Source organism: Passer domesticus, chromosome 2 (assembly GCF_036417665.1).
Source record: "Passer domesticus isolate bPasDom1 chromosome 2, bPasDom1.hap1, whole genome shotgun sequence".
NCBI lineage: Eukaryota > Metazoa > Chordata > Aves > Passeriformes > Passeridae > Passer > Passer domesticus.
The window spans coordinates 73,194,637-73,212,561 of record NC_087475.1 but is presented as its reverse complement, the minus strand read 5'-3'; the positions used below and the strand labels follow the sequence as shown (position 1 = coordinate 73,212,561).

The window sequence follows — 17,925 nt, the reverse complement described above, 5'->3', positions numbered from 1 at the left end:
TATGATATCAAATACTACTTGGCAGCAAACACAGTCCTTGCTTGAATCCTGTTACAAGACAGTTCTAGAAGGAAAGCTCCAAAGGAGCTCAAGTGACCCTGTAGGAAGGAAAGAAAACATGTTATCTCTGGATGCAATTTCTTTGGGATGCGAGGAGAAATAAAACACAAACACAGAAATACCTATAAAGGGCACCCTGAAAGAAATGTCTTATTAATAACTGGGTTTTATTATTCCCTAATATTTTTTGCAGGCAGGCATTTCCAGTTAGGCTATCTCCCCTGTCCTTTCACTGACAGACCCATGTCACACAGCAGTGATACTGGTGTCCTTGAGACAAACCTGGTGACATAGATCACTGCATCTTCACTAATGCATTTGCTAGATCAGAATCAGTGTTTAAAAACACAGTTCCACCCTGCAAAGCAATAGCAACTTGTCACTCACAAGGCATTTCTGTTTTGGAGTTTGAGTTTTTAGTTTTACTCTGTTGCATTTTTTCTCTACTAATGAAATTCTAGTTTTGTTTTCACTGTAGCACAACCCATCGCCATATGAAAGAGTATAATCAGGTTTAATTAATATGAAAATAGATTATTAAATTCTTATTGTAGAATCTTTCCTGTTGCCATTAAGTCTAAAAAACTTCTATTAACTTTTTTCCCAAAAAAGCCCAAAAACCCCCACAAAAAAAAAACCCTCAACATGTTTAGGGCTGGCACACCAACTGCACATTGATTTGGAAGGCAGTGAAGCATGCAATGCTTTACAACCATACAAGGATTATTTCTAGTTAATAACATAATCCTACTTCTGATGATGGAAAAGAGCAAAGTGAAAATATTCTACTTAGAAAACAACCTGCAACACCTCCTCTTCGTAAGCAAAGCTTGCTGCATGTTTACTTTCACTCCCAAGCTGTTCCCCCTACAGATGGGGAATCAAATGTGTTGGAGCCCCAGGGGGTACCTGTGTGGGCCAGGTGCACCACAGCTTCCCAAGACCTTGTGGCACCACGGAAGGACAGACTGCCAGTCAGCCTCTTCAAAGCTTGCAGTCACTCCATGAATTCAAGTACACGAGCAAGCTTTCATCTTGAAGTAGTTCATGGAGTCCCAGCTGTATGTTTCTAAGATAGAAATCTTGGAAACATGACAGTGATACAGGACCCCCGTGACTTCTTTCTATTTTGCCAGGCTTTGTGCATTCCTTGGAAGTGATTCAGGCTCCACAGAGGGCTACAGCTTTCAGACAGAAAAATGCTCTACATAAGTGACCACTAGTCACTTAATACCACCTAGTGGTATGGACATTTCAAACAGACTTTACAAGTATTTGAAAAAAGAAACCCACCCAACCCTTCAACAGAATTACCAGTATCTATACTTCTGTATGTTTTCACATCCCCATAAATTTTACCAAGTTCTCTCTAAAAAATGTCCTGAGATGCATAGGAACATCCAACCTTCATGGAATTGTCTGGCCCCAAAGCCTTGTCATGGCTGTTTTTGCTTTTCCCCCCAAAAGATGTAATCACTCTGCCATCACAAGAAGCAGGAAGGAAAATATATAAAATATATTTAGCAAAACCAGTAAAATTAAAGTGGAACAGAAAATGCAGTCAAGTAGCAAACATGTACAGCAGCAGATTTTACAGTTTTTCCTACACATACCTCTGCAGTTATTTCACACACGTTCTTTAAGGAGAAGGAAGAAAATAGAAATCAGATAGTGTTACGAAACAAAACATTTCTTTTCCCGAACAGTAAATGGGGTTTATTACTGCTTTCTGCTTTTGAAACTCCAATTCCGACTGTATATATACCTCTAAGAAAAATAAGAGAAGGACACCCTTTTCTCTGTCCCTAAAGCAAAATTACACTGTCCTCCTTTTACAGACTATACGGGTATCTCAAATAGTTACACTCGCAGGATCTAGACATTATCTGGCCATCTTAAGAGATGCAGGTAACAAACATTTTAACCAAGATACAAAACAGGTATCCAATTTTTCCAGCTTTCCTGAGGCTGAGTGAATTGTTTAAATACATGTGCGCTTATCAAAATCCATGTTACAGTACATTTTAACAGTAGTTTGTTAAGAAATCATGAAAGTGCATAACAGCCTAAAAGCAGGCAAAAAGTACTTCAGAAGAACAGTCTTTCCTTAAAGTGGCAGAAGAATATAAGCCTTCCCCAAAGTAGTGTTGATCTTGTGTGAGGACATCAGTGATCTTCCTAGAGATTCCACAGTGTGGTGGTGGGCTTTTGGCTTTGGGGTTTGTTTTTTTTTTTGTGAGTTACAATTATTTCAATGAACAAAAGACCATTAGTAGTATTGGTGCAGTTCCAAAACTAAAGCAAATGTCCTGACAGCTTATTAACCAAGTTACCAGTGAGGCTTTCAAATCTATACTTGTGTTGGAGTCTAGTGATGACTTTCATTCAGGAAACACCAAACACAGAGACAGGAAGCAGTTTGAATATGCCACAAACCTAAACTGCAACATCCAAAACAGTAACTTAAAGCAAATCAAACATATTTGTCTTTACAACCATTAACAGTAGGCCAGACAGAGAGAGGAAGAAAAAGGGAAGTACATCACACCCACCCAACTTGTCAAGGCAACAGCGTGTCAGGAAAATCAAATCCAATACCATCTGATAGATGTTAAAGTGAAAACAACTGTTCCACAAGATTCAAATATAGACAGCAGAAAAACTAGTAATGAATTATGTATCCATCACAGTGGGTAGCTTCCTTGTTCTCTTTGGATATATAGATTTGTCTGGAATGTTTTCCAAAATAAAGAGGAATTTATTATTTAACAAAACGTACACTCATAGTATCGCATTTCATTTCAGAATTCCAAAAACAGTACTCTTTCCCCCAACAAACTTGTTGATAAAATGGCAGGCTTTTACTAATCCCTTTCAAGATGTCATGTTAAACATTACGTAATTACACTTGTAGATTGATCTGTTTTTCTTTTTCTGGATAAGACTGCAAAGTTATCACTTTCTTCTCCTTCTCCTTCCCTCTTCTAGTTAATGTACAACCTCCTCCTTGGCTGGCTGTCCAGACAAATTCCACTTGGAGGGTTGAGCTTTTGTACTTTTCTGCTTGTAAGACATGGCAAATCACTGAAGAAAAAAATCCACCACCAACTCCATCACTCACAACTGAAGCCAATATAAATTTCAAAAAGGCAAAATTGATGGGGTTTGTGTATACTTAGACAAACAAGTGTGAATAAAGGCTTTGTACCCAAATCGTTCAAGTTTATTCCAGAACTCATATTTAAGGTAAAGCAGAATAGTTCAATTTTCTACATGAAAGGCTCTTGGATACGCTGCTGTTAGTCTTACCAATTCCATTCAGGAATTTCCTCAAAATTACCTTAAATGTTTCTGTTCCTCCCCAAAATATTCACTGAACGAAACCATGCTAATATAAATATATAACTGCATAATCTTACTTTTGAAACCAGTAAAATTCTAGTGATACATACAGCCAAAATATATAGCAAGCTGTCACTACCACAGTTGTTGCGTAGTTTTACTTTCAGAATTTGTGAAGCTTTTTTTTTTTTCCTTTATCTAAATGATGTGAGTACATGGAAGTAAGAGGGGGACACTAGAAAACTGCTGTAGTTTATTTAAATGTAATTGTATTATAGCACATTAGGAACTGCTGCCTGCAACTGAACTTTTCTGATATCCATGAAGTAACATGCTGTTAGATGTTCCTTACACAGGAACAGATTATGAGCTTGGAGAACATTTCTGTGCCAGATAGCATCATAAAAACTGTTTAGATTAAATACACACGCACACAAATTAAAGACCCAGAAATCAGTATCCCTTTTGAGTAGACAAATGCCACCAATAATAGTGACCAGAAAAGCCACTGTTAAAACTTCTTTTGGAAGATGGGGGAAAAGATTAATCTGAATATATATTCACAGTCATTTCTGGTAATTGCAGTCCAGTGTGAGATACTGCTGTTGCACCCCTAATCACACTTTTTTCTGTTGATGGACAAGCTCATGCCTTAAGTACTGATGTAAAGTTACTCCACCAACTTTTAACCTAATTACTGTGCATTCACTGTAGCCAAAGAGCAAAATGTGTAGCCTAAGGTTTCATAATGTTGCTTGTTATGTTTCCACTGTAAGGAAGGATAACAAAGGCTTTTTCAGGGATTCAACAAAGGTGAGATTTTAGAAAAATATTAAACAAGAATACACACAAATCACACGTGGCCAAAACAAAATAAAAAAGTCTTTAGTGGAAAACAATTTTATCCTCTTCCTGCTTATGGATTTTAAAAATACACAAAGTGATCATTTCAAAATTGAAAATTCAGTCATGATAAGGCCTGATTACACAGCCATTTCCCAAGTCTTATTGCAATAAAATGTGAAATACTTCTATGCAACTTCATATCTTCAACTGTACAGATAAAACAATACTTGAAATCAACTAGCACTTCAATCCCTGTGTTTTTAATATATAAACTCAACACAGTATTGAACAACACATTTAAAATATTTACACACTTGACCAACAGCAGTACTAGCATTTATTGCCTTAAAACTGCATGTTCACTGCATGGAGGTTTCTTATTTTGCACAAAGAGAACAAATAATATAGGGTTTTTTTCCCTAATTGAAAATTCCAGAATGGTTTAATGGGAGATTGAAATGTGTGGCAAATACTATTAGAGAGGTTTTTATCAATTTCAAGTATCGAGTTGTAAGAGATTGGAAAACTACATGGGTAGTAGTATATTCCTCTTGAGGTTGGAAGGGCCTTCCAAATCTGCTTAAGAACAGCTTAAAAGGACAGGAAAAGCAGGGTAGGGAATGGGAAGAAATAAAAAATCAGAATCAATTTTAATTCACTGAAGAGAAGGGAAAGCCAGAGGTATCTTACTTCTCAGTTTCTAGGGCCCCAAGAAATCTCATACTGAAAAAAGGACTTTATAAGATAGCTGTGAGTTTGAGGCTCTGGAGCAAAACACACTTCATTATTTGCTTCATGATCAGTGCTAGAAAACATTAATCTAATTTACTGAAGACAGAGGACAAGATACTTAAATGCAATTTTACGGGGGGCAGGGCTGGCTCTTTAAATTTTAATTTAATTAATCATTAGGCTTTGGTTATACTTAGTGACTGGAACAGATATGGGAGAAACGTGTGGTATTTGTTCTTTGCAAAAAAATGTAAAGAAAACCAAAAGTAAACCAAACAAAACCCCTACCACCGCAAGCAGCACTTGTCACAAGCAGAGGCACCAAAGCCTGAATAACCAATAACTGTCCTCTCTCTTTGAAGATCAGAACTGAGGCACACTGGTGGGGAATCTCACCTAATCTAAGAAGCTGCCATTTCAATTGGCTGTAATTGAAATAATGACAATTTACAGCAAGCATTACTGTACTGCAGTAGATCAGTCCTGGGAATACTGCACCACTGCTGCCTCAACTGGGCTTTACCATTATGAAAATCTTCTGTTTTCATTACAGTAAATCTTACACCTCACAAAACTAAAATTAAAGTATATAATATTTACATAGCATCTCAGATCCTCAATGCATTTTATAGGCATAGGCTAATCCTCACAACATCCCTGTGAGGTAGGTAGGTGTTAATGCTATTTTAACCATAACACAGTTCTAGTGATTTGCCAATGGCCACAGAGGATCCAGAGGATAAACATTACAAAATTAGAGGAGCCTGGCTCCTACTCCTGCGCTTATATTCATCAAGCTACTTCAATAAAAAACCCCTCCCCTTCTTATGTAATCACTTAACCAAACCTGAAATTACTTGAAGTGTTTTACAAGAAAAATGCTGCAAATTTGTATTTTTTATAATAGTTTAACAGACCACAAATTAGAATTTGCTTTCCCTTTTAAAGAACTAGATTTTACATGGACAACTGACTGCTCTGATCAAGCTTATTTTCTAGAACTACATGGCTTAGATATAAGGGGATTTGCCCAGGTAAACACTGGGGCTTCAGTGAGCTCTACTCACTATGAAAATGATGACTCCAATTCAAACCCCTCTTTCAACTAGTAGGATTTGGACATGCTGAGAAAACAAGTTTCTCATTCCTGAGAAAAAAGGTGAGCCCTTTACCATTAAATGGTGAAACACAAACCTCTGGGCAAAAAGTAGCAGATTCTGGTGAATTCTAATTCAGTGAAGCTAATTAAGGCATAAATGCACATGAAAGTGGAAGTTTCATGCATCCAGTCAACTTCTCCCTGTCCCTGTGTATCTGTGCTTTCGACAAGGTCTTGAATTCTATTATTGAACTTGATGGTCATGCTTGTCAGTGTTCAAAACTATAGACTGAACAAAATTATTATGCCAGCATTAGAACTAACTATTGCAATGGGGAAGGACCTGGCAAAATGGCAAAGAAGCTAGTCTCAAAATGAAAACACTGGTCCAATAATCTGTTTCAGCAAGAAAAGCCTAGGCAAATATATTTGTTGCAATTATATCATGCAGCATTTATAACTTGGTTTGAATTACCTTTTTTCTTCCTTCAAAAAACAGGTGCATTTTTAGAACCATTATTCACTTTCCACAGTGAATGGAAAATTAATGCAATGCTATAAAACTTTCAGAACACTTATGCCAAGTCAGCTCTCAGTGCTCACTACAGTCTGAGTCTTTCCTGTGGACCTCAGTGTGCTTTCACATCCCTGATTTACAGCAACTGGATGTGTAGAAGATCACAGAGGATTTTTTTTTCTTTTTTTTTAGGTAGGGATACAGAAGTCAAATAGCTCAGGTAGAAGCAGTCATCAGGAGGAGTATGAATGAACAGGACTTATTTCCAGAAGCTTTTGCAACTATTTCATGGATGTCACTAGGCAGAGACAACTTAGCATTGCTCTAGAAGAAACATAAAATGGCATGGAAAGATCCCTGTTGAATTTATGAGAATGAAAGGAAAATTCAAAACCAGGAAAGTGTAACATCAAGTAGGAAACTACAAAAACCTCCAAACGCTTACTAGGACAGTTTTCCTTTAACATATATTTTTAAATGAAGGGCAAAGGAAATTTTTAAACCACCTTTAAAACTAGTCTTTGAAAGTGGGTGTCCATACTTTAGCTAAAGTACTGATACTCAAAAATGGTGTGTTTTTGCTTGTTACAACACAATGGACCTTAAAAGAAAATTAATGGGTATGCACATGACTTTGCCCAGAACACAAACTCAATTTGTGCTCCTGTTCATCACAATATGCAAGAGATTTCAATCCTCTGAAGTTAATAAATATTTTTAAATAGTGAGACAGTTTTAGGATTAATAAAACAATAGTGACAGAGCTAGTTATAAAAGAAAGGATGACTGAGTGTATCAGTTACTCAGACCCAAAACAGGGAATATTTGCTATGATCTCTTTGAAGACTTCGGACTAGATACCTGACGTCAGGCACATCATAACAAACCAGCAGCTCCTACTGCTGCTGATGTTCCCAGGCTTCAGCGCCCTTCATCTGAAAAAAATGAGGTTTCAGAACTTCTGCCCCATCCAATGTACAAACCAGAAAAACTCCAAAAGCAGTTTCAAAAACAGCAAACCCCAATTTAAAAATAAAAACTCAGCCATCACAACAGTTTGAAACAGAATGATCTGCCAGGATCATCGTATTTTGTGCAAGTGCACAGTCAAGAAATCCTTTAAATAAAAGCACTAGAGTTTAAAGAAAAAATTGAGAGCAATTCTCATCTTCTAAAATACTATGCAAGTTAACTTAGAAATGAAATACTACCTGGGAAGGCACACTATTATCTAAGGAGTTTTATGGTCACTTTGTAATGTGTAAATCTGCCCTTGCCCAGTTTTCACATAAATTAAAAGAGAAAAGTATAATAAAGAGATGGCATTTTTGGCCTTGTGGATCCATGCTTGAGACACTTATGGATTTAACTTAGCAAAAAAAGCCCCAAAACACTGCCTCCCCCCCCGCCCAAAAAAGCCCACAAAAAAACACGAAAAAAAACAAAACAAAACCAGCCAGAAAACAACAACAAAAAAACCCCCAATCAAACAAACAAAAACACCAACAAACCTTAGATCACTTTTAGCACAGTATTAGAGATTTGTGTCTGTTGTGAGATTCTGGCTATTGTGACTAATTCTGAGATGAACAGCTGAAGAATGGCACAGAACTGCAACCATGAAACTATACATAGCCATATAAAGGTGTATACCAGACTTTTTATATAAACTGTAAAAACACATGGAAAATATTTAACAGCATAATCTAGCAGAGATCTTCAACAGAAGGGCCCATTTCTGCCTCTGTGTATTTCCACAAAAATAATTTTACTAGACATGCAGCATTTGTGTTTGCTTCAGTTTCCTCTGGCTCATGACAGAAGACAAAGCAGGCCTTGCTTTCATTTCATATTCATGTGCTGCTCTCTCTTGTTGGTTCTATATACTCAGGACACTATATTCTGTTATGATAAAAGCTAAAGTGCTGATATAAAAAACCAAGCAAGAGCAGAGCAGCTGGGAGAGGTCTGCAGAAGTGGGACTAGATTCAGCAAAAAACAAAAATCTCCTACAGCAGAGACTTCCCAATTACTCTTCCCCACTGGAGTCAAACAGACATGCTTGAGTAAAAGGGTTTGAGATGTCCCTGTGCTAGCATAATTGTTTTAGCTAATGCCCAACTTTACAAAGTTTGCCAGTAATTCACACCTTTTGGGTTGTTATTGCTTAAGCAAACAGTTCAGTGTAGAAATACATTGCAGTTGCGTGCAACCCAGGTGAGAATCAAGACAGATACTGAAAGTAAAACTACACATGAACCTTGCATTAGACACTCATTCCAAAACAACACGTCAACATGAAGGGCTGCAACAGGTACACAGCAGCTCAGTGCCAACATCCTAAATCAACTCTCAAGAGTCAAATCTTGCCTTAAAGTTCTTACCTAAAGTATATGAGTTTTTTTTTTCTTTTAAATTAAGGCAATGAAATGGCTACAGTTCCTAAAGTTCATTTTCGGGGAACAAAAATATACACCTTTTTTTTTTTTTCTCTGAACTTTAGGCAGCAGAACATAATGTAAAAACCTGCATTGCATTAAACCTGCAATGTCAGGTTGATGTAGAAAAACAGAACTAAACACAAGTTAAAATACCATTTGGTTTTTCTTTCCCATTGGAACACAAACTCAAACTTTAAGAGAGGAAAAATAAAGCTTAAAATCAGCTAAACTGTTTAGAGCTTTATATGTATCTGCTCCACACTCTAACATGATTTTGGGTAGAAAAGAAATCTGTATGTTTACATGACCACTCATATTTTAAACCAGTGCAGGGGGAAAGGCACTGCATTTATTTCATTGTGCCCATATCTGTTTGCTCATAAATGGAAAAAACTCAATTCTGATTTTCCATTCATTCTCTTCCTTCCACACCCAAGTATGACAGATTGCAGTTAACACATAATAGCAGAAGCTGATTCAAAGTTGACCTCTCCTATTCCGTGGTGTTATGTTCAAACTTCCAGGCTCTCTAGAATCTGAGATGGCTGCAAAGAACCCAGAGACAGGTACAAGACTTAGTCAGCATTCAGCATTTCTCAGTGCATTTTGCAGAAAGGGTCTAAATTAGGCATAGAGTTTTGTTGTTTATTTTACACAGAGAAGTCCACCAACATTTGCCATAAATTCTTCTAAACTCTTTAAGAAGGCCATCTTCTGCTTACGGTCCAGTGTAGGAGGAGTGCTGCTTGCAGTAAGCTTGTTGAAGGCATCTGCTAACCGCTGGTAAATTACTGGATCTTGTTGAGTTGACAGCAATGTTTCAACTAACTCTGAATATTCTGCCTGTTAAACAAACATTAAAAAAAATAAAAATAGAAAGATATGATATATACAACTTCTCTCATCAGGACAAGATCCAGAATAAAGGCTGTGACAGAAAACTATCAGTACCTCTTCACCTGTCCTCACAGCCTTTCACCTACCTTTAAACCAGATAAAAATTCTTCATACAGGCTGAGTATTTTGTAAGAATAAAGAAGTCTTCAAAGCAAGGCACAGTGCTTTGCAGTGCAGAGTAAGATGAGAATTTTAAGGCAAAGGGCCTTCTGGCTCTTCCTTAGCATAGGTTTATTCCTGCAGACTGGACTGTTTTTTCTTGATGCCTGTCCCATATTCCATACCAACCATCTCCTCCCACTGGTTCTCCATTTTCTAGGGTTCCTTCTCTGGGACAGAGAACTTAGATTCCTGTCTAAGATTATTCTACTTATTCTCATGCTTATTTAGGCAGAAACAAAAGAAAGAAACATGTCAAACATGACTAGGAGGATGCTGCCAAGGGGCACACACCCAAAGCAAATCCAAAGGGACTGAGCCCTGGGAGCACAGGTGAAGGACACAGGAGTCAGAATGGCAGTTCCCTTCATTCTACCCATGAGGGGTTGGGTGAGGGCAGACACAACAAGAATTTGCCATCTGTGGGTGGTATCACAAGGTGCTTTTCTCTTACATGTTCACAACTTCCTCCTGAGGGATAAGGACTGCTAATGAAAGCGAGGATCCATAGGACAAAGTGGCTTAGTGACGTCTTTGCCAAAGGCTTGCCAACCTGGCAGGAAGGACTTCAAGGGCTTGTTGAAGGATGGCGGTAACAACTTGTAGATGAGTAAAGAGAGACTGAGAGCATTAAGAGCACAAAGAAATGTGATGGGCTTAAAAGTGCTCCTCAGAAAGGATGAAACAGGCTGAAAGGAGGCCAGCCTGAAATGCCTGTGTAAAAGTGTGTTCAGCTTTGGAAACGGAAGGAGCTAGAGCTTCACGTGCAGGTTCAGAGCTGCAATACTACTGCAGGCACTGATACGTGGTGGGACAGGTGGCATGACTGGAGTGTTCCAAGGGACAGGCGGAAGCTTGTTAAAGCTCTTCAGGGCAGAAGATGACAGAAGATTGACACTTCTGTGAAAAGGCAGCTCAAATAAAGATGGTTTTCAACAGACTGGGCAGCAATCTAGTTGAGTGCTTAGGAATCATGATCAGAGGAAAGCAGTAAAGATGACATCTTTTGGGGTGAGATCTCATTACAAATCCCCAGAACAGGGCTTTTAGTCATCTTAAAGCAACTTGAGGAAGTTTCCAGATCAGACTTACAAGAGATTATCTCCCTGACATTTGCTCACATACCAGATGGGCTACCCAGGGGTGTGACTTTGCGTCTGCTATTCACAGCTAGTAAGAGCTGGTCATGGATGTGGTAATTAATGCCAGCCTTTCAGTCATCATTAAATAGTGGAGTTAAGGATTCCCAGAAAGCAAAGAAAGAGGGTAGCCAAGCACAGAACCAGGATATCATGAGAACAGATGTCACCTTCTTCAAGACTGGTGGGTGGGATCCTATGGGAATGAGCTCTGAAGACAAAAAGAGCTCAAGAGAGCTGACAGGTCCTAAGGACACTCTTCCAAGCACAAGAATGGTCTGCCCAGATACAGAGGAAAACAATAAGGACACTGATTCAGCTAAGCAGGGACTAATGACTCAACTCCAGCACAAGCACAACACATGCAGGAAATAGAAGCAGGATGAGCTAGAAAGGAGGAAAGCAGAAACATTGTCTGGACAAGAACAATGACAGAAAAATGAAGTTCAGCTAAAGATGAATTTAGCAATGGATATCAAAGACAACAAAAGCAGCTTCTAACAGTACTTTAAGAGTAAAAGAAGGAAGAGGGAAAATATGGGTTCTATTGCTAAAGGGAATAGATGATTTAATGATAGTAGACAAGAGGTAAGGCTGAAATAATCAATGCTTTCTTTTGCCTTGGTCTTCACTGACAGGTTTTTCCAGATCTTGTGACTAGAGACAGAGTCCAAGGAGGAGACAAACTATGCATTGTAAAGAGGATCAACCCAGGGACCTCTTGAGAAATCTTGATGCATGCAAGCTCATAAGACCTGACAGACTCTATCCAAGGGTTCAGAAAGCTGGCTCATGTCATTCATTACTGGCTGCTCTCTATCATCTTCAAATGACTAGGAAAATCATGAAGCAAGTATTCCTGGAAGTTATTTCTGGGCATGTGAAAGTCAAAAGACTCAAGGGAATGACCTGAAGTTGTGTCAGGGGAAGATTACATGCAGTATTAGGAAAAGGTTCTTCACTCAGAGGTTGGTTGGGCACTGGAACAGGCTTCTCAGGGACTGGTCACAGCACCAGCCTGACAGAGCTCAAGAAGTGTTTGGACAATGCACTCAGACACATGGTGTGATTCTTGGAGATGATCCTGTGCAGGGTGAGGAGCTGGACTCAATGATCCTCATGGGTTCCTTCCAACTCAGCATATTCTGTGATTCTGAGAACAGCTAATGTGGATTTACCCAGGGTAAATAATGCTTTACCAACCTGTCTTCTTAGACAGAATGACTTACATCTATGGCTAAGACAAGTGCAGTGGATGTCTAAGGTAAGCAGGTCTTCAGCAGCTGTGTACTGCACCCTTGCAACCAAGCTAGGATTTTATTGTCTTAATGGGTGAGAGGTCTCATCTGGACCTTGTCCTGTTAAATATTTTAGTCAGTGACCTGGAGAAGGAGGGGAAACACACTTCTCAAGTCTGGGGATGAAACCAAACTGGCAAGTGCAGCTAGTGCATTCAAGGGCAGGACTGACATTTAAAGACACTCAGGCTGGAGCAGTGAGCTGACAGAGTCATGAAACTCAGCAAGGACAGATGCAAAGACCTGCAGCTGAAACAGGCAGACCTCCTGAGGATGGCCCCTTTCAACCCAATGACTCCATGATTTATCAGGTGGACAAGAAATGACCACTGTCCTTTAACAAATGACTTCTTTTCAGGGTGTGTCTGAATGCCATACCTGATGCAAACACACTAATGTGTAGAATGCTTCACCTGCTGCAGTTGTCATTTCTGTATTGTGCTTCTGAAGTACCAGCATATCAAAAACCATCTGAAATCACAAAACAGAAGCAGTTGTGTAAGTGTAAACTTAACTTTCCACTTTATCAACATTTGTTGCTGAAGCTCATCCTCACTTCTGACAACAACAATGAACATTTATTACAAACATCCAAGGTTGCTGCTTGCTTTGTTGCCCCCATTTTTTATTTTTGGATTTAGGTACCAGAACTTTAGAAGCCAAGTCTCGGCTTAGCAGCATAAATTCACAGCTCAAAGCACTGGAACCTGTTGTTGGTTTATATCAACTGTTCTTCAGAGAAACATGACATCACTGGTATTTTTCTCCAAAAGCTGCAGATATATCAGAGAAATAATGAAAAAAGCCTTTTCTCTTCCAGAATAAAATACAGAACTTTTCCTCAAGTTTTGGAGACTCCTACAGCTCACAAAGTCAAACAGGGAACAGATTAGTAAAGAGGATTATTATAATTTTAAGTGGAAACTCAGAAATAAGGAATGAAACTGTTAACTTAGAAGATACATAAAGACAAAATTATGCAAGTTTTTCATTCTCTCAACTTGTCTGATGAAAGCATTTAATGAGCAATCCTCAGAAATCCCAGTTAGTTTGGTAAGAAAGAGGTCTTAATAAAACTGAAACCTATACAAAATCAGAAGACAAGCACACAGATTTCACAATTACATTGTTGCCACTTAGTAGGAACCTAGTTGCTACCAGGTCACTCCAAAATTCATTAAAGTGGATGGTCCTAAAAGTAAAGTACTGAATGTGATACTGAATTAAGAAAATGCATAATTCATTAGGTACACTGAATAAATGACAGCATTTCCTTTCTAGTTCCCAGCTATGCTCTTTTTCATGCCTTTTCTTTTAGTACTCTACCCAGCCTCCAGTTCACAGAATTCTGGAAGCCTTCTGTTCACAGCTTCACCAGTAACTGCTAAAACTGTCAATCTTGAGTGCAGAGCACAGATATAAAAATTGCATTCTGAGAGGCTCAGGTCTTTTGTTTACTGGCAATAATAGATTGGTTCCCTGTACACCTCCATCCTCTTTTGTACTCTAGTCTGATATCTTCAGCTCTTCATGCCCTCTTTCTTTCTTAAACTGAAACTTCTTTTTTTTAGTTAACAGGCTGTTTCTTACTATATGTATTATCCTGATCAATCTGGATATGACCACCTCTGGTGCTACTTTTATGCAAAAAACTGAAGTAACAAGAAACACAGATGCCTTACCTTAAGAAAGTGCCTTGTTGCTAGAAAAAGGGTTGAATCTGTTTCTTGTGCTTTTGCACACTGTTCTGCCAATGGTGTTACAGCCTCCAGACAGAGCTGGCAAACCTCTGAGCTCATTCTGATAATCGGTGTTAAAGAACTGAAGTCAAATTTCAATTAAATTGTGGTCACACTACCCAGCTGTGACACTGAAAATATCTGAAATGCTCGGATGTTTCAAGGTTTCTTTTCACTACAAAGTTGCTAATTAAAAAATCAAATTAAAAAAACCACTAGAAAAAGGGGGGAAAAAGGGATTCCGACTTCATTACCTTCTTTTATTAGCTACGTGCCCCAAGGTAACATAACCCTCTCTGACATAACATTTTCAGAAAGAGTCCCTTATGGTCAAGCTCATCTGTTTCTGACACGTGCCACAGATTAGTGAAAATGGTACTCCCATTATGAGAGGGCGAGCCCATTGGCACCCTGACAGGAAATGCTCTGGAGCCAGCCCAGTAGAACAGCAGCGATGTTTTGTATTACCAGCTGAGAGACTAATTCAGGAATGGCTTTGGGATACCAGCTGAAGGCTTATGAAGTTACACACTCTGAAATGAAGTAATGGAGGAGGCAGGAATGGCTGCCAGAAAAAACTTACATGCTAAGCTACTTAAAGGCTGCACCCAAGCGCCACAAGTCAGAGGCAACTCAGCTAATGCTGGAATCTCAATGGACACTCCAGTGAAACTCTCAGTCCCCAGAGAGCAGAGTAAGAGTCAATTACCAATATATAATTATACATGCAGATATTGATAGAAAAAAAAAAAAAACAAGGTATTTTTAACAGGTCCTTATAAAAGCAACTTAGATTTAAAAAAAAAAACCAAACATTCCCAAGTGATATAAAGGATACGATGACATCCCTAACTCCAGTGAGTACATTAGGCTCTTAAAAAGGTCCTCTGGAAGTTGTGGAATCTTCTCAGGGAATATCTCACATATGAAAGTGATTAATTTATAATATTGATTACACAGAGATGGAAACTGTCAAAAGAAAAACATGGTATTTTTAGATTCAATCACGTAACTATTTTGGCATAATTTTCAACTGTACAAAGAGACAAGACTGATGATCTGCACTGAAGAAAAGAATTTTAGTAGGAAACTTGAGTCATTAGAATGGCTAAAACTTTATATAAATACAAACACTGTGGTACAATAAAAGAAGATTCCTAAAGATAAACAGTAGATGGTGGCAGGCTGGTATCTGCTCTACACAAATTAAAGGAGTTTTATTTCAGACACAGACAAATCTAGTCCTGAGGGGTGAAAGCCTCATGAGCATTTCAAGCACAATCGAGGGGCTCCGAGGGTAGATCCCTTGCCTTGGTTTGATCTGAAATGGACACAGCCCTCGTGCTCAGCAGGAGCCACCGGATGAGAAGGCATGTGGAGAGGGGACAGCTGAGACACCCTCCTGAAGTGCTCCCCTGCTTCCAAGTAAAACATGAACACAGTGCAACAATGAAATGCTGCCATCCTGTTGTTTCATATGTTACTGCTCTGCTGACAAGCTGCTGCTGATGCCTATGATCAACAGCCATCTGTATTGTGGAAATAAATAGTTGCTTTAAACTCATATCACTATTTATGCTTCTTGTCACATTTCTGACACTATCACAGAAAGGACTCCGTGAGCCATATTTCAGGTTTGGCTGTCGATCTGCACAGACTTGCTTTTAGAAGAAAAGTTTTGTTTAGGACCTTCAGATATACATTTTCCCAGCTTACAGTATTTATTTTCAAAGAGTATTTAAAACTATGGAACAGTTATTCACATTTATGAAGTCTAGAAAATTCAGCTTATTGAGGTGGAATGCATATAGGAACGAATTCTGGGAAGTCATTACTATAAAGCTTTTATAATATACTTACTTTCAGCAGATCTTGTGACATTAGAGGCAGAACTAGATTAACCCCATATAAGACAACATCTGCTGCTGATACAGATCTATTTGTAACTTGCCCAGGCTCATGTCCTCTAAATACTTCATCTGCAGAAAAGAAAAAAATATTTTGTATAAGAGGGAGATTAAACATATTGAAGAAACAGTCCCATTTCTTTATAATACAGACATTTTTAAAAATAGGACTAGTCCCCTCTCTCTAAACAAAACCATGAGGCACTGTATTAAAATAGAAACTTAGTGAGTGGAGGCTGTCACATCATTCTATATTTATATTCATTAGGACTAAGCATTTCATAATCACTTGTACCAGATGGCATGCTAAACCAGAACACTTCAGATACTAAGGGCTCCCTTCCATTACAGAATATTGCATTTGTTTCTAGTGATAGCTGCTTCATGTCTGTACACATAAACACATAGTGAGTAAAATAATACTGCATTTTTGTACTTTTGATACATATTATATATTTATATGTGCTTTAATATCTTTTATGAACAGAATGAGAAAAAATGGGAGAGCTAACAGAGAAAGTTCTGCAGTTGGGATGTTGTCAAGTTTTTTCCAGTTACAGGTTAAGGACTATATTTCCCATCAACTAGCAATGACCTTACTTTTATAATTTTGGCATTGAGTCAACAGCAGTATGTAGAAAATTTGCAACAGATTTTATCTCTGGGCATTGCATCTAGGTTTTATTCACATTACTTTGGTTCACGGTAAGTGTTTTCCACACAACTAACATCCAGATTACAAAGCAAACACTTCACAAAGCACTGGATTGTCCATTCAATGGACAAAGTCTAAATCTGGTTCTGTACTCGTGTTGTGCATGCATGCTAAAAAAATAAAGTAATGTACTGCATTTTGGAGTACAGAGTTCTCTCTTTCAATATGTACCTCAGAAAAGCAATGAATACCAAAACATGCTTGGTATCAAACTGAATCTGCCTGGGTTGCTATCTGTGAAAAGTGTATAGAATATGGTGAGATATGAACCATGCAAATGTGTTTTGGCTTATTCAAAAGCAGTGCACCGCAGCTAACTGTCAGGACAACTGCAATTTTAAGTGACAAATGCATGTAAGAAAGCAACAGGCTGGGATACAAGAAGGAACCCTTCACTACACCCACAAACCATAAGGTATGTTCTGCGAAAGAGGAATACTGAAGACCCTCACATGATGGAATTTTAATGACTCAACATTTCACAGAAGTTGAATCCTGTACTAAGAAGACCACCCATCTGCTCTTTTGCACTACTTTACTACTCCAACTTCTCTATGTGCTTTTTGTTATAAAACTGCTGGTACAACATATTCAGACTTGCAACATTCAGATTTCAAGCTGTTCCATACATCCATCATTTATTTTATGACAGCAATAATGATTTCAGATGTTAGAATATTGTGAAAAGTCCTTATTTGCTACTTAAAATAGCAAGTTCCATATCCTGACCTAGTCAAGCCTAAACTTCAGCTTTTACTTTACATGGACTGAACACAAGCCCCAAGATGGTTCTTACAATTTAGAAAACAACATGTGGTTCATCAATTACCAACTCCTTAATACCTGTATCACTGAAATCTATGAATTCCTTTGATAGAAGATTAGTGAGAAGCTCCATAATAAGAAGGAGATCCTGGTACTGGTCTTCTTCTGCTGTAACATCTATCCGTTGTCTACCTAGATTATTCTTGGAATATACCTGGAGCAGAGTTAGGCAGGCCTCATACAAGTTCATGGCTTTGGCCTATAAAACA

The 17,925-nt window shown here is 38.3% G+C and overlaps 1 protein-coding gene across 2 annotated transcripts in view; it reads right to left on the bottom strand.

The window, feature by feature from the left end:
* Nucleotides 1-1,556: 1,556 nt before the first annotated feature.
* The window catches only part of XPO4 (exportin 4), an 80,383-nt gene continuing 64,014 nt past the window's right edge, over nt 1,557-17,925 (bottom strand). For both annotated transcript variants that reach the window (XM_064409255.1, XM_064409256.1), the window contains 6 exons: nt 17,735-17,915; nt 16,130-16,248; nt 15,108-15,238; nt 14,213-14,330; nt 12,909-13,001; nt 1,557-9,880 (listed from right to left, as the gene is read on the bottom strand). In XM_064409255.1, coding sequence (XP_064265325.1) covers nt 9,683-9,880; nt 12,909-13,001; nt 14,213-14,330; nt 15,108-15,238; nt 16,130-16,248; nt 17,735-17,915 — 840 coding nt within the window. In that variant the 3' untranslated portion in view covers nt 1,557-9,682. The remainder of the gene's footprint in view (nt 9,881-12,908; nt 13,002-14,212; nt 14,331-15,107; nt 15,239-16,129; nt 16,249-17,734; nt 17,916-17,925) is intronic.